The 23774-nt window shown below is 31.8% G+C and overlaps 1 protein-coding gene across 4 annotated transcripts; it reads left to right on the forward strand.

Annotated features, from left to right (window-relative positions):
• The first annotated feature begins 490 nt into the window (after positions 1 to 490).
• Positions 491 to 5793, forward strand: LOC124837276 (uncharacterized). 4 transcript variants are annotated; one of them, XM_047312598.2, is made up of 7 exons: positions 491 to 763; positions 999 to 1036; positions 4108 to 4331; positions 4414 to 4553; positions 5178 to 5324; positions 5406 to 5465; positions 5558 to 5793. In XM_047312598.2, the coding sequence occupies exons 3-7, from the start codon at positions 4154 to 4156 to the stop codon at positions 5732 to 5734; spliced, it is 702 nt and encodes a 233-aa protein (XP_047168554.1). In that variant the 5' UTR covers positions 491 to 763; positions 999 to 1036; positions 4108 to 4153; the 3' UTR covers positions 5735 to 5793. The 4 variants fall into 4 exon arrangements, with proteins under 4 accessions (XP_047168554.1, XP_047168555.1, XP_047168553.1 ...); XM_047312599.2 differs by having other exon boundaries at positions 491 to 753; XM_047312600.2 differs by lacking the exon at positions 999 to 1036 and having other exon boundaries at positions 496 to 594; positions 659 to 763.
• Positions 5794 to 23774: the final 17981 nt, after the last annotated feature.

Consider the following 23774-nt stretch of genomic DNA (forward strand, 5'->3'; position numbering starts at 1 on the left):
AAAGATAGTAAGAATTAATAATGAGAAAATGGGAATGTATAAATTATATTATGATGAAAATTTTTAAAGTATTTTAAAAGTTATGATAATTGGTTTATATATATATATATATATATATATATATATAATATATATATATATATATATGTACAAATTAATTCGTAGAAGTAAGTAATTGTGGATCAATTATTCATAAATTTGGTATAAGTTTCTTACTTTAATTTAATTTATTCTTATTTTGTAGAGAGCAAAACTCTAAAATAGAAAAAAAAAATGAGAATGTGATATAATTTGGACAAACATCCCGTAGACAAAGATCAATATTACAGTTATATTAATTCTTTTATTAAATATTATTATTTATGTTTTACTTATTTAATTTGACCAGTGGCATAGTAATATTGATTTTATTTTTAAGAAATAAATTGGATTAAACTTAAATAGTATATTTTGTATTAGTATCTAAGCATAAACTTAACACTTTTACCTGTGTGGGCCCCTCCTCTGTCATTGCACTCGTGTCGTCTCCACTGACAAACGACGAAAGGCTGTGGTCGACGAGCTTGGCAAAACCCTAGACACGAAAATCAGAAGGTTCCGATCATTCTTTTCATCTGTCAATTCTCTCATCTTATTTCTTCAATTGTCAATTTCTTAGGGGAATCGCCGAAGAGAGCTTGCGCATCCTTTGTTTTTTCTTGCAATTGTTGTTCGTCACCAGATCACCCGTGCTTCCGTTTCTCGCTGGGCTTGGTATTTTACTGTAATTACCTAAGACTTAACTGTGTTTGAACATGTTTTGTTTGCTTTATACAATTGAAGATGAATTGAATGTGTAAATGCTCTATTTGATTTATAAAAATAAATAAATATAAATTTAAGGCGGGTATAGGCTCTACCTGTTGTGTCAATGTCAAGGTAGTTTATACTATGCTTTTAGTCCTCTTGTTGAAGTGTCAAGTTCGGATTCAATTACATTTTGTATTATATTTTTTCAGGCTATTAAATTTTTACATTGATAAGCAAGCTGTACCAGGTAGAGTAAAGTCCATATCCTTTTCAAACCTTTCTCCTGGAAGAGAACCATTCTAACTAATGCTGCATTTGGATATTCATGAATGAAATTAGTGTGGAAATTGCGTTTTCCTTCTAGTTATTCTTCTTCTTCTTCTTAAATGCATGATACTTTTACTTAATAGGGCACGCAACCTTGGTGTTCATTCATATATTTCACTGTAGTTTAAATCTTTTGTTTAATTTTTTAATTACCAGAGGATTTGTAGTTAAGCTCTTAGCGGTGTGTTATAAGGCAATATTTGTCTGTTCTATATAATAAGTTAATACTTACCAGTTATGGGTGTTTTATACAAAACCACTGATCTCATACCTTACTTTCCTGAATACACGGCTTTATAATCATACCTAGTCTCGCACCAAATTCAATCACTGATATTTAAGTCAGGACATTAGGTAATGCTGGCAGCAATAATATTATTTCAAATAATAGACAGGGATGGATTCCAAGTTGCAATGCATCCAATTATTTTTCCTTGTTCAGACTCAAGTCATGTGTATAACATTGAATTTCCACACTGATTTTGTCTTGACTTAAAACGAGTTTAGAAAATAAGTACTGATCTAGCCATGCCCTGCAGTCTCTCCTCCCCTCTAAATTAAAGGCTTTGTCATTATTATATGAATTTAATTAAGTAATTTAATACATTTCTTGATTGTTGAATGTCAAAGATAATTTTTTATTCATAAATAGAAAAATGAACTATATATATAGTAAACACTTGTTTGTATACTGACTTTTTCTCCAAGTAGGTTTGATAATGACCAATATCATGGTTTTATTATTCAATAATTTGGTTATGTGAAAAACTTCAATGGCTCATTGGCAAAGGGTAGGAACACGAATATGGAATTCTTGTCAGAGTCAAGATCAAATGGGAAGAATCGATGTTCAATGGTTCTAAGATATAGAAATTAAGTCTATTGGATGGTATGGTTTTTTTGTATACATAATTGGGATGGTGAAGGCTTGTAGTTTTCATAATTAGAAAAATAACCTAGATTTTAGAATTGTGGATGTGATGTTTGAATGACTTGTGAAACTTTTTGTTTTAATCGGATATAAATTTTTCAGTTATGATGTGCCCAAAAACATATATGTCTAGTACCACTAGACCAATATATCTGTGGTGCAGAGACAGATATCTAAAACCAATTCAGTTTAAGAACTTATTCTAAAATCAGTTTAGTTTTAAAAATTATTCTAAAATAGTTTATTTATTAACTCTTATTGAAAGAATGGAACTTGAGATCCTCACCTTTGGTGTGACTTGTTTTTAGATATGAGAAAAGATCAGTGAGTTGCTGCCCTCACCTGATGTGTGTGTGTGTGTATATGTATATTTGTGTGAATACGTGTGTATTTATCTGTGTATGTATGTGTAGATAGAAGAGTACAATACAAGGAAAAGTTATATCCTATAACACTCAACCCTTGGGTTAGGTACATACACCCAAAAAAACAACTTTATGAAAGTAGTACAATACAACAACGATAATAATTTTAGCACTCCTCTTTATATTGGGTGAAAGTAGTACATACACCCAACAGGGAACATATAAACTGCATTGCTGGCCCTCTCAAGGACTTGGATATAAAATTTGTAAGTTGGTTAGAGTTGATAAATTCAGTACCGAGCTCCTTCGACAATAGTGTTTCTTTGACAAATTGATAATAAATCTCTGTGTTTGCTCCTCTCCTGAAACACAAGATTGTAGGCAATATAAAGGGTTGTATGATTATCATAATACAACTTCACTACTCAACATCAAATTTGAGCACGTGGAGGAGTTGTTTCACAAGTGGCCATAGCCATACATCTTTATTCAAATTCTGAGCTGGATTAGACAACAACATTTTTGTTTCTTGCTCTTCGAGGAGTAAATATTCCCTCCAATGAGTACACAACCTGTGGTGGGTCTCTTGTTGATGAGACAACCATCCCAATTTGCATAACAATATCCTATAACTTAAGTATTTACCTTGCCCTCATAGAGAGTCTTGTCTTGGAACCTTTTTTATATATGACAATTTGAATTATAACATTCCCATGTGAGGATTCTGCATGAATTGAACAATATCTTTGATTGCATAGGAAATATTATGTCTTGTAATAGTGAGACAAATGAGTTTTCCCATCAGCCTTAGATAGCTTTGGATCTGAAAAAAATTCACCATGGTCCACCATCAACTTTTGATTTGGATCCGTATGACCATCACCAGGCTTTCAATTTGCTATCTCTATCTCCTCTTGAATGTCAATAGCATATTTTCTTACAAAATAACGACACCTTCCTCGGTTTGAATCACTTTAATACCCAAAAAGTATTTCAGATAATCAAGATTGTTGGTCCTCTCTTTCTAGAACACTATTGAAGTCTCCATTTCTTTGCTACTAGATTCCATCTCAGTTTGCGCATCTTGCTTCATGGAAGTCAATCTTTTGAAGATGTGACTAACAGCTATTTTCGAATCATTTTACCAAAGCCGTCGCAAAGGATTCCCAGTCTAAATCTGTGTTGTCTTGGCACCAATTATAGAACTGAAGCATTGTCGCACCCTCTGTGCTCATAAAAGTATTTTGCAGCTTACTGAATGAAGGAGTGTCTTGCACCTCAGAAATTTTCAGCCCAAGCAATCCAACCAATTGGATCTCACAAAGGCTGGAAGTTTCCCCATGGTCCAAATTTGTGTTTCCTCCATCTCTAATAGGGCTCTTCTTCGAAGACCTGGCTGGTCTGACCAATTTGTTAAGAACCAAGAATTGAGAAAAGAAGAAAAGAAAGATTTTTATTGAATTGAATGAAAAGAATAATAAATACAAGAGCACTCGTCTAAGGGTTTTCCCAATTAGCTAGTCGATAAAATTAACATCTTTCTCTCTCCGCTCCCTCGCCATGTTTGTTATAGCAATGTGTTCCTTTTTTCCATATATGTATTTATGTAATTACAATTTGCAAGTATAAGCACAAGCCTTATTGGTTATGAAATTGATCATATCTACAACATTGATTTTCTCCTTAATTCTGCAGTGAAGATGTGACCGTAGCTCTGACTGAAACCTTGAAGCTACCTCTGATGGGCGAATGCAATGGCTACAGCTTCTCTATCGTGTCTTCATTTGGTGTCTTTTTGAGTGCAATTTTTGTTGTCTCCTTGATTTTGGTCCGTCTCATTTATGTTATATATCACAGTAGCAGGCCTTTGAGTAAAAGGGGTTCAAAACCTGTCAGTACCCTTATTATTTTAGGATCAGGTGTTAACTTACTTTCCCTTCTTTTCCATCCAAATCAAAACATTTCATGACATTACCTAATTTTTAGGTTTATTTGCTGTAGGTGGTCATACTGCTGAGATGATTAATCTATTGGCAGTGCTGCAGAAAGATCGGTTTAATCCAAGATTCTACGTCGCTGCTGCTACTGATAATATGAGTCTTCAAAAAGCTCAAATGTTGGAAAACTCCCAGTCTTCTGAGGTTTTAATTTTTACTGTGTCAAGAAGTACCTTTTATTCAGAGAACTTTAATTTTCTTTTCTACAATATAAAATCGGATAGTGTGTCACGCGGTCTCTTTTTTGCTATATATGGATAAAAAATTATGTGTTTTAATTGCTGTCTGTAGTTATTGGTTCTCAACATGTTATGTCGTATGTTTTGAGGAAATAATGTAACTATTTTTGTTTGGGGATAGTATATTGGCTGAAGTCCTGTATAATTGGATGTTAATTATTGTTGTCAGACAACTAGAAACGTGACTACTGTTGTTTGCAATAGGTGCACCCAAAGCAATACTGCAAACTCGCGTATAGGTTTTTTGCAAGAGGCATCTGGGAATGTAATAGTAGCTTATGAACGAGAAGTTTGTAGTCTTTAATAGGTGCTACATTTATTTTTTGGTTTATTTCTTCTTGAAACTTTTGCAGTTCCAGACTCTCGGACCGGAAATAAAAAATATTTATTTATCTAACTTCTATTTTCTATTTTCTTCTACTGACATACTGGCAATATGTTAATTTTTATTTGCGCTTGATGGGTTTTGAATGTCACTTCTGCTTCTTGGTGGTTTACAAATTCTTATCAGAAATAAATTTTACTGCAGAATGCCACAGGGGTCACCGATACTGCACAGTTCATGAAGATATACCGGAGTAGGGAAGTTGGTCAATCGTATATAACCTCAGTTTGGACTACATTAATTGCACTGGTGCATGCGTTATGGCTAATGATTAAAATTAGACCTGAAGTGGTACCGTGCCATTCATAATTTGCTTCTATTACTTTTTACTCTGTTTCAATTTGAGGTAATTTTGTGTGCTACTTAATCCAGATACTTTGCAATGGACCTGGAACTTGCATTCCCCTCTGTGCAATTGCATTCATATTTAAGGTTCTTATTCCCCCTTCATTATTGTTATATTAATTTACTGTCTACTTCATTTGATAGTTTGTGCCACTGAAACCGCCCAAACTTCTGTGCAGGTACTGGGAATCAGATGGTCATCGATTTTCTATGTTGAGAGTATTGCAAGAGTGAGAAGGCTCTCCTTGAGTGGCTTGCTCCTGTACAAGTTGCGGATGGCTGATCAACTTTTTGTTCAGTGGCCGCAGCTGCAACGGCAATATCCTCGAGTAATCTATGTTGGTAGACTCATGTAACCAACTGATTTCTTTGATTGTCGTATTGTTTATATACAAGTTCTCTCTGCATTTGCCAAGTGTTTTTATTGGTTAAATTATTACTATTCTTTGTTTTTCAAAAGGAAAAAGGAAGATAAGAAAATTAAGATTATTCAAAGCGATATGGAATACATATAATTTGCGGGATGTGAAAGCGTTTCTCGATAACCACAAATTACCAAACTTTTAAAGACATTTTTACTTTGTAGTAGTTTCATTTAAAGCAATGTACCTTTTTTAAGAGAAAAACAGAAACAAGGGCCGAGTGCAAACCAGTTCTTTTAGCTTACACGTATATATCAATATATATGGTTATTTTGGTGCGGCTATGATTTTTGGTGCAGATATTATAACATGGCTTGAAAGCAATGGATACTAGAGCAATAGAAAGTTGGAAACTGAAGACGAATGAGCAGCAGTTGGAAACTGTAGTAGTAATAGTCCTCTGCAATTGACATTTTAAAATAATTTATTAAAACATGAGTTAAAATGTGCTAATTAAGTCGATAAATGAATTAAGGGCATTGGTTAACTAAAAAAACGATTTTCGTTTTATAACTCATTGATATATTCGGATCATGAATTGCAATGTATTTTCAACATAATTTGTATGATAAACTATTTTTATTTATTAATTTCTTATCTTAGAACGTTAATTAATATTTTTAAATAATAAATTTAATTAAAATCACCACACAATATTTTGGCAACGTTAACCCTGTTTAATAGAGAGAAGAAATAAAGGAAGAAAACATGTTAGGTGAGAAGAAATACGAAAAAAAAATGAAATAAAAGTTTTTTGGTTTAAGATAAATAATAAAGTTTGATTTTAATATTTTTTATCGGATTTTAATTTATATTAGTGACAGTTCTATCAATTTTTTAAAACAATTTTCGTTTTCTTCTATATATTTATGGTTTGAAGAAATGATGCCGTTTGAGATTCACATTCTTTTACATTTTTTAAACCAAAATTGAGTTGAACATTTTTCACACTTCTCTTTCATTCCTATCAAACAAGACCAATATGTTAAATTTTATTTTGATATTTTATTTTATTTTTACTTTCTAAGAAATTATAATAATACTTTTTACTTTCTATTTCTTATTACAAATTTTCTCCGATTGAAGAGATTTGATGTTGGATATTTTCTTGTTTTTATCACACATTCACAGTTAGACATACACATAAATGAAAAACCACTTTTATTATAGGATGCATATTACTGTCATCAATCCCATGGGTTGTCATGATGGATTGGATCACCAGAGAGCTTGATGAGAGAAACCTTTAGCTCTTGGCAAGGTTGGGTGGGTTGTTGGGGCCTCCTTCATACACCCCATATTTTCTTCTTACACCCTCAAATTTTCCGAATTCAAGAAATGACCTTTTATTTTGACTATGGTAAAAACCTATTTTACTTTCTCCTTAGCATCTCAGTCATACTACCACCCACCCTCTACCTATACATCTTTCACCCCACCAATTTCTTCTTCCTCCATTCCTTCCACCACCTCTCTACCTTCCACCTTCCTTAGGTCTCGTCTTTAATTTGTTTTTCATCTTTGCACATTCCTTCCACCACCTCCAACCTCCTCCTTCCTTCATTTGTTCTTCATCTTTGCAATGAACATGACGCACCTCCATTTCCTCCACTCCTCTTTCCAGTCTTTTGGTCCATATCCTCTGCAGGTAAGTTTACCTTTTTTTTTTAATTCTAAGAATGATCATTTGGGGTGAGAAATAGTAGTTTAGGGAGTTGAGAATTGTTGGTAAATGAAACTAATTTCAAAATTTTGTGTACCGTTTTTCGAAATTCGATTAATGTTGAAGTCTAGTAACATTGGATTGCAAAATTTGATTAAGAAATTTTCTTAAGGTTTAAATAAGGTGACAATCAAATCATGAAATCTAGTTATTTTTGTTTATTTTTATAGTTACCAAATTTCAAAATCTACTTGAGGGAATGTACCAAATTTTAAAATATGGTTGAGGGAATGCATAGGAAAATCCAATTTTTTAATTGTTTGCTTTAAGTTGTTTTAATGTATGTTGGAAATGGTTTATTGCATAAATGACAAGAACACGGAATGACTCTACATACCAAGAAAAAATTTGTATGCAAGGTAAAGATAGAAGGAGACTCTTGACATCTGCTCGTAAAATAAGTTATAAAGATAACGATGTTAGAGAATCTATACCATTAACTCGTCATGATGTTAAACAAGAAGATGAAGTAGGTGGATATCTTGGAAGTCAACATGACACTTCTTTGCTAACCAGGTATGCAGATCACATACCATTTGCATTGTAGGAAGACCATGTTAGTAAAGTAAATGATTTTTTTTTTGGTTTTCATAATTGATTAGTGTTTAAATTCTATATGGTTTGATGTGCACATTTGTCTAGGATCGAGAGAGATAAAGTTATCTCCCATGAAAAAAAGTTAAACAAATTTGGAGCATGCAATGTGAATAGTGAGAACTTTGTTCACAGTTATGGTTTAATGCCTTTGTGTGATATTTCTTACGATTATGCCGATAAATGATTGAAATTAGCCTTTGTGAGAGTGGACATATAGGAAAAACAATTTCAATGTTCTTGTTTGTGAGATGATTGTCATAGTAAATGATGTGTCAAGGGACCCACTTCTTCCTATAATGGAAGATTTTGTTGAACGAACCCTTAAACTTTAATATCGCTACAAAAACCTGTATGAATTTATTGGGCATGGATCGCATGAATGTTACATCTAAGCTTAGGCAATGTCAAGGTCCCCACATAAAACTTAGTTGAGAGACCTATATAACGAGTGTTGTAAAAAACAAGAATGAGAGTATATCGCATGAGTCTATGTGTTGCATCTTGTTGGATGCAATTTTCACAAATAAGAGTGTCACGTACATCAATGTCTCCTACTTGATGTTGTTTAGATATCTTCGATCATGTGATAGATTTATATGTGAGGAATGTCTTCTTTAAAATATTATTTAAATTTTTAAAAATAAACTCCACAAGACGGACCCTAATCTTACTTCTACATTTTCATTGATCATAAAGAATAAAAAATCACAGTCTTATAAAACTTTATATATATGGAGTCTTGAAATCTTTCATAAAGGTAAAATCATCACTTTAAAAGTTAAGTGGGTGCGGATAGATATTATGGAGGTGCAGTAAGAAAAAGCTCTTATTATGAGAGCCTAAAAAGGTTTGTATATCAGGCTTCCAGCCGTTTTCTAAATGAACTACGATTTTTTTACATGCTCCGACTTTATATTGAATCAACGTGTACACTTGACTTACTATAATTTTTTAAGAAAAAAAAATGTATATATATATAATATTAAAAATAATATTATTTTAATTTTAAATGTAATTTTATACAACTATATATAAAAAAATACAATTTTTTAGTATTATTTTTTGTTTTTAAATTTTATTCTCTTAATTCTACTTTTTAAATTTAAATAATAATTCATAATAAAAAAATTATTTTTAATTTCATTATTTTAGTAATTAATTTTTTGAATTCAAATATTACTTATTATAAATGAATTATTTACTTTTTCCTAATTTTGATAACCATTCTTTCAAATTTAAATAATTATTATTAATAAAAAAATATTTACACAATATTACTTATAATAATTTTTATTTCAATAACTAAAATTTATTTTATCTATAACTATATATCTATAATTATATATACTTTTTATTTTTCTAATTTTACATTTTTAATTAGGTTTAATGTTTCATTAGGTCTCTATTTTCGTCCAAAATCTCAAATTGATCATCTTTGTTTTCGGCATCTCAATTGGGTTCTTATTCTGTGACAATTACAACAATTAAATCCTTGCCCTTAAATTGGGTCCAACGACGTTAATGTATGGTTGACATGACACATTGATCTTCGTTTTTAAATAACACGGAATTCAATATATTCTGACATGTCTTTTCTATTTATTTTTTTTACAAAAGAAATTGGCAACCATCATAGTGTTGTCGTCATCTCCTCCGCGCTTCCACCATCTTTGTCAGACCTCCACAACCACCAGCCAGCCACTACGACCATCGTCTTCCTCTACAAAATCCTCACCATTTGCAACCACCGTGAATCAAATCACACACACAAAAATCACGAAGTAGAGAAACCCTCGCGGGCATCTCCATCATACCACTACTTATTCTGCAGAGTGGGGAAGATGTTTTTATAATCATGGTTTCACCCCTTCATTCACGGTGACCAACGGTGGATGCGAAGGGTCTCTCATTTTGCGATTTGAAGGCGTGACGATGGCTCTCTAGTGGCTCTGTGGTTTTTTTTTTATTTGTAGGGTTTCCATGGAGGCTTCAATGGTATTTGGGTGGTGGCATGGTTATTGTTGCGACATGGTGGCCATGGAGTCTTGCGGTTGACAGGGAGGTCGATGGTGACGTTTCGCGAACTAGGGTTTATTGCGATTGGGGTTTAGGATGAGCTCTTTCTGATTTTGTGGTTTGCAGTTTTGGGCTTGGCGCAGGTGATGGAGGTGTGCCGTGGTGGCGCATTGAAGAAGACGAAGATGGTCTTCTGCGATGGAGGTTGAAGCTTCATGCATCAATGGAGTTTGCGGTTTCTAGGTTCTTCTGCAGGTTTCTGATGCGGTTGATGATGGTGAAGCGTTGAGGGTTGCGTGTGACGCTCGCGAGGTTGATGGTGGCACTGAAGCGCTTCTGCGTCGTGGTGGAAAATACAGCGACTTGAAGCGCGGATTAGGGTTAGGCGACGACGGCAAGGTGGCTTGATGCTTTTGAATGGAGACACCACCGTTTATGTGATGAAGCGCGAGTGTGGTGGCCTCTTGCAGAGGAGATAGTGGTCGTGACGACTTAGGGTCTGGTAGAGGCGGTACAAGATGGTGATTTTGGACGATCTCTGAGGTGGCGCGATTCATGGCTATCTCACAGTGGTCCGATGGTCCCTGCAATTAGGGCTTGCAATTTGGGTTCTGGCTTGAAATCTCTGTGGAGAAATCCCTGTAATGGAGATGAACGATTTTAGTTATTGATGGTGGAGAAGATGAGTGTTGCGATCTGATGATGTTATCTGTGGTGGAGGTGATGAAGGATCCCCATGGAAATTTGCGGCAACTTTGCTACTGGTGGTCCGATGATGGATGGTAGGGGAAAGGCTAGAGTTTCTGGGGTACAAGATGATGTGTCAAGGGTGATAACCTGACTCAATTCAGTGTTTAATAAAAATAAATAAATTCCACATCAGATTTTCTTATTAGTAAATAACATGAGTACATCATTTAAAAACGAAGATTAATGTGTCATGTCAACCATACGTTAACGTCGTTGGGCCCAATTTAACGGTAGAGATCTAATTGTTGCAATTTTCACAAAATAAAAATCCAATTGAGACGCCGAAAAAAAGAGGATAAATTTGAGATTCTGTACAAAAATAAGGACCTACCGAAACATTAAACTTTTTAATTACTATTATTAAAATTTAAATAATTTATAAATATATAAAACTACATTTGCTGATGCAATAATACTTATATTTCGCGGCGACTGTGTTCACGCTGGTTATTTTATAGAGGATTTATCAGAAAATTAAGCGCGTGTTTGAGAAGTTGATATGGCTGCCCACCAAAACAAACTAAAAAAACTATAAAATTCAATTTATGTTATTATTATTTTTGTCTTATCTAGTTTATTTTACAAACTTTTCAGTTTGATTTTTCATGTTGGCTCAGTCACTCCAATTTTACAAGATAATTTCTTTTTAATTCACTTTGTTTTTGTTACTATGGGCTCATAGCCAACTAAACGGTAAAAGTGCAGAAGAGTCGGCCTACCGATGATACCTCTCAGGTCAGTGAACCGATCGGTGAAAAGAGCTGTTAAGGTAATTAATAGTAATAAATATCGGGGAGTTAATGAAAATAATTGTCATTTATTGACAATTAATATTGTCATTCATTAGTGGTTAATGAGTCAGACCTAACGGTAAGCTCATTATAATTTATATATATTTGTGTGACAAAGGAGACAGGTAACTTGAACTTGAACTGAAACTTAGAGCTCTGATAACTAAATCTTGATTACAAGATTATTACGCAAAGTCACTGACATGAGCGTCGTAGTGTCTTTTGCAGGCACCCTCCCCCACGGCTTGGACAAGGAGAAGAGAGAAGACATTACAACTGAACACCGGAGCAGACAACTTTGAATGTTTTGAATTAGGGTTCTAAATCCTGTCGAAACAGTTTTCTTTAATGTTTAACAAAATTTTCCAATAAAATTAAATGTTATTACAATTTCTTTATATGTCAACAACTGTCTTTTTAAACAATATAGCTTATAAAAAATTACACTTTAATTTTAAATAGCTTTTTAATATATATATATATATATATATTCATTGATATGGTCTAGACCGTATCCTAAAATTGACTATTAGTTTTTGCTTGTGGGAGATATCTTTTGTTGGCCAAACATTATTTTAAAACTACAAGAATTAATCCTAGGACTACCGAGTTATTTCCCATGTCCAAAAATAAGTCTTAATTACATCACTGCATTAGTAAATAAATAGCTTTTCAACTCGCAAGTTGGTTTCAAACAAACCGAAATGTATTAAATATGGTGATAATTTCATAATTTTAACGACATTATATGTTTCAGTTTAATGTGAATTGATGTTTAAGGGTGTATATTATCTCGGTTTTCTAACCAACCGAGGCAAAAAATCTTGACAGCTTTTTCGAAATAGGTCTATTGTCTTGGTTATCTGATCAACCGAGGCAAAATACCCTGACAACTTTTTTGAAATAGGCCTACATCCTCGGTTCTCTGACCAACCGAGACAGTATGTCGTGCCAGAAATTGACAACCTCTGATTTTAAACATTCCAAATCCATTTTGTCAACTCTACTGCCTCGGTTTCATTTTAACTGATGCCATAGACCCTTTATGTCTTGGTTTAACCGCGAATCGAGGCCTATAGTTAGTAGATATTTTCAAAATTTCCATTTACAATTTTATTTTGAATTTTTTCTGGAAGGTTTACACATCGATTATGTTTATAATCGAGGTAATAGTTTTTTCGATAGTTAAATTTCAGAAGCGTAAAACAGTAAGCACATTTCACTCTTTCTTCTTCTTCTTTCGCCAGAGAGTCGCTTCTCATCTCCTGCGAACAACTTCTTCTTGTTGCTCTACCGTTGCTGCCTCCACCACTAGCAGCTACGTTGCCTTCATCACTGGTCGTCTCTACCACTGGTCGTTGTTGTTGCATTCACCACTTGTCGTCGTCGTAAATTTTTTTAACCTATTGTTCATTCTTCCTTGCGCAACCATTCTCTCTCTCAACCAAAATTGTTGGTTTGTGGCTTCCATTTCTCTCGCACGAAGTGCTTGGTGTGGTCTTCATTTCTGTCGCGTGAACGTTGTTCTCTATTTCTCTCGTGCGAACTAAGCTTTTTGTTGTCACCACTGTCGTTCGTCGCCGTCATCGGCATTCGTCGCCGCCTTCAAACGTTCATCTCCACCTTCGGCCCTTCGTCGCTGCCTTCGGCCGTTTGTCGCCGCCTTCGGCCAATTTTTCGCCGCCTCTGTTGTCCCATGGCAAATAAAAATAAAAAAAAAATATTTTGAATAAGAAAAAGACCCAATTTCTAAAAAAAAAGGCATCTATCGTCTTGGTTCAAAACCAACCGAGACAAAAACTCTCCACATAGCGCCTCAGTTCAAAATCGTGACAAAAAGACTACATTTTTTTGCCTCACCTGTATATACCTTAGTTCATGAACCGATGCTTATATATGAAAATAATTGGTGTCGTTTCCTTTACTTCAGCTAATTACTGGTTTAAAGACTCGGTTATAACAAAATGTCTTAAATATTAATATGTGAGATTAATTATACTGCTTTAATATTTTAGTACAAGTCCTTATAATATAATCATACAAATAAAAAAGAATAATTCATTTCATTTTGTCAAATTTTCAAAACAATGTGACCAATATATCAAATTTATTTTCATTATCAATCGTTTTTAAAGTTCTCTTCTGATTATTATTAATAAACAAAACACATATTCATAACCAATGATAGAAATTATAATTTTAATAAAAATAATTTTTTAATATTAATACATGGATCAATGAAAAACTTATAATATTACCTACATTAAGAAACATAAAATTTAGAAGAGAACGTTTACATGACAAGCTGAAACCCACAAAAATAATAACAAAAAAAAAAAAACAATTCATTTAAGCAATAACGTAGATGGGACTCATCCTAAATCTTATGATCCTTCAAATACTTTGCATAATCAAGCCCATCTTAATATATGTGTTATGTGTTGAGTGTATACCAAAGTACAAAACATGATTGAAGTAGTCTTCATTAATGATATTTTATAATTCGTTTTGTTCCATAATTATGAACCAATTTCCTTGTTGTCTTATACAGTGATCTTTTATTAAAAATATATATAGCACTTTTAAGGTATGATGGTCGTATATGAAAATAAAAATGTGAAAAAGATGAAAGTTGAAAGAAAAAAAAAAGATGGTTGGGTGAGTGAGAATGAAAACTATCTAATATAGAAGAGATAGAATGAAGAAGAGGTGAGTGTAACCCACTTAATTGCATGTGCAGGCACTAGGACAGACCAAATGGCTTATAACTTACTCCCATTTTTGGTACTCAAAAGAATCCAATGTTTTTCTCATACCTACCCAATATATCTCCATGCCATTGTCTTTCCCTTTTTTCCAACTCTTCTCCATCTCAACAAACAACAAACTCATTCCAATACAAGGTGCTCTTCTTTATAAATAATACTACTCCAAACCATTTAACTTATATACTTTACGAGTTTTTTTTTTCAGAAAAAACATTATTAAAAAAACAAAATCCTACAAAATTGATTTGTGAAGTGAAATTTACATTCATTTGGTCTTATTTCTAGTCGGTGTAAAACTTTTCACGTTGCTTAACTTTTCAATGATAATATATAAACTAACTCGGCATCGACATTGAAGTTAGATGAAATTAACTTTTGCATTTCTAGATGTGGATAATTTAGTGACAACCTAGTATGGTTGCCGTGAAGAACTAAAAAACTACTTAAAAATTATGTTTGACAGAATCTACAATGATATTAAAATACTAAAAATACTTTGTTAAGTTAAAGAACAAAGCAATAACTAAAAAATTATTGCATATTGAAACCACATGTTCTCCACACTCTTTATGGACATTATAATCGCAAACATGCTGGGAATGCTCATATTCTGCATCTCTTACGAAAACCCTAACAACCCTTTATATGATATATACGTGTCCAGTTAGAATCCCCTAAGCACGTGGCCACCCAATGATTCCACTGAAAAAAAATAAAAAAATTACTTAAGATCATAGTTGGTTTCTGAAACTGTCATCAAATGCCAAAACTTTCAGCCATTGGGTGATTATTTTAAGCCAAGTTCACATGATCCCATACATATAACAGCGCAATACTATAATATTAATATATATAAATATATAGTAGATATTGGAGGCAAGGCAGATTGTATCACATGTATTGTTTAATAGAGAAATGGATACTTACGTATATGATGTATTTACAATGAAGGTGTGCGTAAGATTAGGGTCTTATTCAGGTTCCATATATGACAATAACATAATTGGAAGTTTATACATAACTTTCCAAAATTGCAAGGAGTTGTGCCTTTCAGGCGAAGCAATTGCTTCAAAGCAATGGTGTTTCAATTAAGAATGTGTCTTATTTATTATCATTCATTAATTATCGACCACTACTGTCTTACTGGTATATGGATAAATAGCTGAACATGAAACCTAATATCAGATATATAGATATGCCTCCTCTTTCATTGAAAATGAAAGCCAATCCATTCTTCTGATTGCTATATAAAATTGCCTTCTTTCTAGAGAAGTGTTCATACTAATCCATGTTTACAATTAATAATTTTATGCATCAATATTCATAGAAAATAAGAAAAACATAAATTGTAAAGTGAGGCAACTAGTACTTTTGGCCACTTATTGTGAAAAATCAAGCAATAATTGAATTCAAAGTTTGATAGAGTAACCAAAGTTTAAGGAAATCAAAAGTTGAGAAAATCTTTCCCTTCGATTTCTTAAACCTTTTTCATAAATTATATGTATAATTATCCTTTTTAAAAGGATTTTTAAAACACTTTTTTATGTGACTCTATTTATACAGTGTCATTTAAAATATTTATTTATTTATTTTTAATAAGGTTATAAATTTAATNAGACTAATGAACAAAGAACACGAGTGCAATAGATGATTTAAAAAGTAATACCGTTGTAAAACCTATATCGCAAAATAAAAAGGCTTGTATGAAAGATAAGTGTTTTATGACAAAGCTTTATCTAAATGTTTTAAGAAAAGCTTTAGTAAATGTTCTAATACATAAGTAGAGGCACTCATGCTAATGCTTTGACAAACAATGCTAGATGAGATCTCACTATAAGGGGCAAAATGATGTTTTTGGTAAAAGTAATGAAAGTTACAAACATAGTTCCAAAAACACATGTTGAAAGATACCTTGCAAAACGTGCTCTTAAACCAAACAAATAACTACTAAACAAAGCGCGATTAGGAAAATCCTTGCAAAGGCTAAATGATACGTTGTACTAAATGAAGCTTTCATTTAATGATGAAACTCTCATGAACTCCATTGTATCTGTACTAGAATGCTTCAACGATCAAATCCTACTTGAGTAGTAGAAGATTTGAAAAGCTCATAGTTGTTCTGGAAGTACATTAAATTGTATTAAATGCTCAATGTTCAAAAACAACAAAAGAAAAAGGAAAGTGTAGATATATGCTTGTATGCATATCTACTCTTATCTCTGCAGATCACCTAAATCAGAAAACCACTTGCTCTATCATATACAAGTTAGAAGTGGATGTTAGTGACAAAGAAGACATTGACGGAATGACCTTCTCATCAAAAGATGCATCAAAGAGATTGTACAACCTATCTACATCTTCAACCTTCAAGGGTAGCTTAGGTGTAGAACCTAGCTAAGTACTCAAACCTAGTGGCATATTCATTAAATTAATATCTCCCTCTACTCCAACCTCTTAAACTCAACTTCCTTAGCAAACTTGACATTATTTGAAAGTACTTGTCCAAAAATATTAGCCTAAAGGTCTCCCAGTTTATCACCAGATAACAAGTAGGTTGCAAACACTAGCTTCCTATCCTCATGACAGGAGATTTCCTTGAATATTTTATCCATCTCCTTGGCCCATAGATAAGCCTGGTCAGGAGTGGCATTCCCACTAAACCTAGGAGGGTTGTGCCACATGAACTTTGTATGTCCTAACTATTTTTCGGGTTGACTAGAGGAATGAATTGTTGCAGCTATTTTATTAGTCTTTCATTACTTTATTAAGGCTTGATAATTGTGAAGCATCATCATACTCTATTATTGGAGTACATTGGCCATCATCTTTATGACCCATGTTATTTGGCTCATCTCAAACGAAGTAGAAGGTCTAGGAGCCATTTTGATAACACACAAAAGTAAGCTCAAAGACTATATCAAACTCTCAGATAAAACATGGTACTACTAAACACACATGTCCAATAAAAACATTATGAACCCAGTTCCCTCATGCATCATAAAACATAATATGCTCTGATAAAAAAATGTAATGACCTTATCAACAATTACATTTTACTATTTATCTCACACAAACACATGAAAGGGTAAGCTAGTGATTCACAAAACATCATACATTTATTTACCATACAAAATGTTCACCAAAATAAAATGTTTAATAATACCAATCTGTCTTACTCATTCAAACAACAATCCTTCTAGATTATGATTCATGCCCTAACTGTACTTGGCCACACACCCACACGCAAAAGAGTAGATTATAGCTAACACCCTAGTTCTACTCTACTCAACTATAAATCTACCCGTTTTATTTCCAAATCTTAAAATAATTATTTTCCTATCTAAAATCTTCCTCTTTTCCTCAACGAGCACACAAGCTTGTTTCGGAAGACAAGGCTGTAAGTTCTCAAAGTCTGAAACTCGTGACTCCTGATTCATCAAAAATTAGTTCCCTTTAAGCTCATTAGATTTTTACCAATTTATTTTTTTCCCAATGAAAAAATTGAGTTGTCCAACGACTAAGTGTTAGGAACAAAATCAAACAAATTTGAGAAATAAGAAGAGAGCTTGCCCAACAACACAAATACCTTGCTTTTGAAAAAATTTTCAAAATTATTTTGCTCAATTACTATTTTACTTTCTTAGTGACCCAAAACCCTAAAAGCTCTTTTCACAAGCCTAATAAGTTAAAATAGAAGGACATAAGCTCTTTGAATTGTAATTTTTAGATTTTTATTTAATAAGTGGTCACTTGTATAATGAAACTACATTACTTCAGAAAACATAACAATAACAAGTATATTAGTTTATTATATTGTCTCAATTGAATAAATTTATCTATTTTTGATACCATCACAAATTTAATGAGTTTAAAATATGTGTTTGAAGAAATTAATTTAACTAGATTGATATACCATCTTAATTCATGGATCAATTGTATAAAAATATACAATTCAAAATTTCAATTGTAATATTCAAAGCTAATAAACATCATAATTCAGTCACATACCTCAAATAACATGTAATAATCACATTATCTTTATTATCTTTATAACAATTCTTCTAACTCAAACTAATAAAAAATAACTATTTTTTCTTACTTAGATTTATAATTCTAAAAGTTTTGTTTATATAAAATGAAATATATGTGAAAAAAATTCAAATTAATGCTTTAATCATATTATTATAATTATATATAGACAAAAATTCTTCTTTAAGTATAATAGATTTTTCGATTATTTGTTTTATTAAATAAAGAATATTGTTATTTAATTTTAAAATATAAATTACTTTTGAATATATATATATATATATATATATATATATATATATATATATATATATATATATATATATATATATATATATATATATAAACCAACAGTTCCATGTGGCTTCATAATGAGATGGGAGGCTTTTTATCAGTGTCATTCTAGAACCATCCATTGCAATCTCCAAGAAATAGCCACATTTGCATATAATAATTGTACCTCTTTAGGTTTGGTTTTCTCGTTTGTCATTGTTCATCACCATTATTATAACATGAAGCTCTTATATTTTTGTGGTCCTAATGCTTTTTTTCAAGCGTTGGATAAATATGTCTTTCTTCATTTAAACATTAAATTCAATAAAAGTTAAGAGTAACAATTCTCCAATCCTTTTCTTAATTATTTTTTGGATGACTTAGTTATCTGTCTTTTTATTTATCTAAAAATACATTTATTATTATCATTAACTCTATCCTTATCTTTATATATTTTTAGTTTCCACCTTTCCCAAAAGAAGAAAGAATAATGGTAGAGTCATGAATATTTTTATATTATATTAAAAAATATGATAGAATTAAAGAAGTAGGTAAATTTCTACCTTTCATTAAAGTTAATAAAAATCACAACTGAAGGCAGAATGATTTAGCTTCACCCATATTTTTAAAATTTTATATTATATTAAAAAATATGTTTAATTCAACATTAAAAAAATTATAATATATATATATATATATATATATATATTATAATTATTTATGACTTTGACAACGATTTGATAGCTAATAATACCATAGATTCAACAAATTTTATTAAAATAACGTTTCAATTCATATTAGAAAGGAATTTCAAACCTAACTTCACTTCTGGAAAATAACTTATCTATTATTTATTTTGTCTCAACATAGAATCATTATCAAATATTAAAAATAAATTACATTAAGAAAAATCAAGTTCTCTTAAATCGGTCTATACTTAATATTTTTGTTTATATCACAATAAATTTAAAATTAAAAAATTTGGCCTCCATTATTATTATTATTATTCTTTCTATTATAATATTGGACAATGTTTGAGACAAAGTCTGATTCACAATATAATGTTTTTCTTTTTTCATATGAAACTGTTATTCAAACTTTCTTAAAACCTATATTTTATTTGTTAAAATCAATATAATTAGAGACTGTGATTCGCCCTTGTGCATTGAATTAAACCTATGAAAACGCCTAACAAATTATTTATGTGAATTTGAGTGAATACAAACTTGCTAAGATGAATAATACAATTAATGCTTCATTATTAAATACACTATGTTAATATAATTGTATAGGATTTCTTCCCTAGGATAAAAAAGTATTCAATTTTGTAAATATTTTGGTATAATATATATTATATTTTATAGAGGAAAAACAATAATTTCATTCAATTATTTAAAAATAATGAAACAAAATAAATTACATTTGAAATTTATCTTATAACTTTTATTTTAAATATATTATTATTAAGATAAGGAAATTAAATTAAATTTTACAATAAACTGTAAGATATATTTAAACGAACTTTTTTAGAATAATTTTCATCCTATATGTGGTTTAGCTGGTTACATACTTTATAATGGAAGGGTTAGAAAAGGGTCATTTTTCTCTTTTACTTTTTTATTTTTCGAGTATGAGCATTTCAAATCTTATAATCTTATAGAAGTTAATGTTTTTTACTGTTGGTATTAAGGGAATCTAATTTTTTTTCTCATACTCTTTAAAATAGTGATGTGTTTTTTTTTAGGAAATCCTATAATGTTGCAACATTTGACATCTTTCTTGCATTAGTATACATTGTTTTTAGTCAGATGATAAAAGTCACTTTTACATTGTTTAGTTTTCTTATTTTGTTAGATGTCTCAAGATGCTTCTCTCTTATAATCTCTTCCTTTTACTTATTTGGGTGAGCTAATTTTTGTGTACATGTTTTTTTTTTCATTCTTCCTTTTACTTATTTGGGTGAGCTAACTTTTGTGGAAGACATGTTTTTTTTTTTCATCCTTTTGTTTTATAAGATTTGTAATAAACTTGTTTCTTGAAAAGAAATGTTGCTTAGTATGATATGGAAAATTTAGCTAGTAAATTTGGTGATTGTTGGCTTGTTTTCCTATAGCTTCCACTTTTATAAATGATGTATTAAGTATCTTCTTGAGGTGGAACAGGGGATTCAAAATTTTGTTCATACAACGAATACACAAAAATATGGATTACTCACCATTAAATAGTCTATCTTGTGTGATGCTATTGTGATTTATAGGTTACTAATATTACACCGGAAAAGTGTTACGAGAATCATAATTATCTAACAAATGCAAGAACCAGAACAAACAAGATATTATCTATGCAAGAGTTTTTATCCCGTTCTCAAATAGGTACTAGAATTTCCACCTAGGAGAAGTGGGGTTCACTATTGCATTGATGTCTGAAGCAGAACTAATATCAATAGTTCCTAATTGGATAATTCTTGTTGAGTGTGTGAAGTAAAAAGGAGTAGGTGGAGGAGCTATAGAGAAATAGTGGTTTGGACTCAATGCAATCATCAGAATAACTACAAGTTTGATGGATCTTGAAAGAGAAGCAGATGATATGGTGAATCGTTTAAGTGTGAGTCCAGGCTTAAAGAGGAGTGGCTTTTAGGACGTATGGTTCTAAGGAATGGATACGTAGTTGAAGAAAGTAAATGCTAAGGAGATCATTAAAAATGGGGTTCCAAGGTTTTGCAAGCTTTGTAGAAGTTTTGGAGGAGGTTTCTCGAGGGTGATCATTTCCTTATCAGTTGACACAAAATGATAATCCTTTTCAATAAACAGAGGAGTAGGAAAGTATGTGAATCAGAGTAGCACAACAAAATGGTGACAAGCTAGGTTTCTCGATGATGAGAGGTACATGGTGGTTGATGCATTAGGGAGTTCTTTAAGGCAGTAGAGATGTATTCTTGATGGGGATTAGTTAAGGGTGTTTAGTGACATCAAGAGCTAGATGTGTGGACTTAGGTAGAGGAAGTCAAGCCAGAGAGGAAGGAGATGAGTTGAGTTATAGTTTCAAGTTGTGGTGTCAACCATGAAGTGAGAAAATGTTAATAGATGTTTTGATCAGGGAGAAGATTCAAGTATTTAGTTTGATAAGGAGAGAGAGTAAGAGTTAGTGGAAAAGTATGAAGATTGAAGTCTAAAGTGAAGTTGTAAGGAGATTTCATTAGTATAGTATCCATACTATAACTAGTGAGTTTCTCAAAATTGGTGCGAAGAGGAAGATTAGACAATCCTAGTTTGAGATGTATCATAATGTTGTTAGGTATTGATACAGGTAGTGATGTTAAGTTGAGAAGGATGTAGTTCTTTGTTTTGTATGAGAAAATAGAGCTTCTTATGTTTGTGGAATTGTTTTAAGATTTCTAGAGCGGTTTAATCATTTGTAATATAAGGGAAGCTAAATACCTTGTATTAAGTTTTTAAGTACATTGATAATATGAGTTAGTATGGTTGAGTTGGATTAAATGGATTGAGTTGGTACGGTTGAGTTGGATTAAATGGTTAAGTTTTATTGTGGTATAGTTGCTTGATTTGGTCTAAAATCTTATTATCTATTAGGAGAAAATTTTGATGTGATTTCTTATTAAATGGTACTTGATTTGGATGTTTGAATTGATGAAATTAAGGTAATTATTATTTGATATTGTTGTTGAATTATGATTTGGTAATATGTTAGATTGTTGATTTGAAATTGGTATAGAATTAGTGGTCTGATAGGTGAAATTTTGTGGGGATTGTCCTTTGAGTGAGTTTGATGTTAGGAGTCGGCATTGTGCCATTTAAGACTTTGTTAGTTATTAGTTATGCTAAAATATGGTATTTTAGGTATGCTAAGTTTGTTTTTTGGACTGTGGTGGTTGTTGGTTTGATCTAATCGACTTATTCGTTGGCTAATTTAGTAAATTGATATCCAATCAAAGGTTTAAACATTTTTTCAAATCAATTACAATGTTAATAATACACTTTTTGTTAATTGGATAGGTCTTGAGTTTAATCAGATCAAGAATCAAAGTTGCTCGTTTCTAATGTAGTGTTGAGCGGTACAGAATGGTGTTGAGGGTTGTAAAGTCAAAGAGCTAGTGGGCTCTAAGGCACTGCAAAGTTAGTGAACTCTCTGTTTTTTTTTTTTTGCGTTGAGTAGTGTTGAGTGGCGCTTGATGGCGTTGAGAGCCACTTTTTCCAACAGTTCTGGAACTCTTTTCTTTATAAATTATTTAAGCGAGAGCTTAGTCTCGTTGTACGGTGAGCACTCCCTGTTTGAAAGCCAATGCATGTTTTTTGTGATTTTCTTATTCTTGCTTATTTGAATGGCTTTTCTAATAATGTAATTATAAGTGTGTATGGAAATAATTCATATATGGTATGGTAATGATGATGAATATTGATTAGTTATATGCATGATATATGTGTTTAACATAATTTCATGGATCTCGTGGCTCGATTTTATGGTGGCATTTTGGTAATGTAATGTATTGAAGTAGGGATTCTATTTTGGGGGTTATCTTGACACTCCAATAACCATCCATTCTCAAATAGAAAATGGTGAGTTATGTCATGAGGACTAGTGAGAGGTCCTAGTATATGGTTTGATTCCTTGGCCATAGGTTGTAGACAAATTAACCTTGTGCGATAGGTTAGGTGGAAAACTCACAAGAGTCCGGCATCAATACATGTATCTGAATGGTCAAGTCTAGTATGTATATGTGCATGTGGTAGGATTCATTGATATGCATGTTTACGTGTGTTAAAATCTATATAAATGTTATGAAAACTCTTTTGGTACATTAGCTAACCCTTTCTTCTCAATTTGTTTGTCTGTTTTTTTTTCTTGTTTGTGATGATCATTTTAATGGTATGAGCAGATAAAGATATTCCAATTGGTCCAATGCAGAATAAGTGAGATATTGAAGCTTAGATAAGAATAATTAAAGTTCTGTTATGTATAATTTCCTTGTCTTTTGAAAGTTCTAGTGTATGTTAGTTTTTATTTATATA

The sequence above is a fragment of the Vigna umbellata genome, chromosome 3, assembly GCF_029865625.1.
Source record: "Vigna umbellata cultivar VRB3 chromosome 3, Vumbellata_1.0, whole genome shotgun sequence".
In the NCBI taxonomy this organism is placed as follows: Eukaryota; Viridiplantae; Streptophyta; class Magnoliopsida; order Fabales; family Fabaceae; genus Vigna; species Vigna umbellata.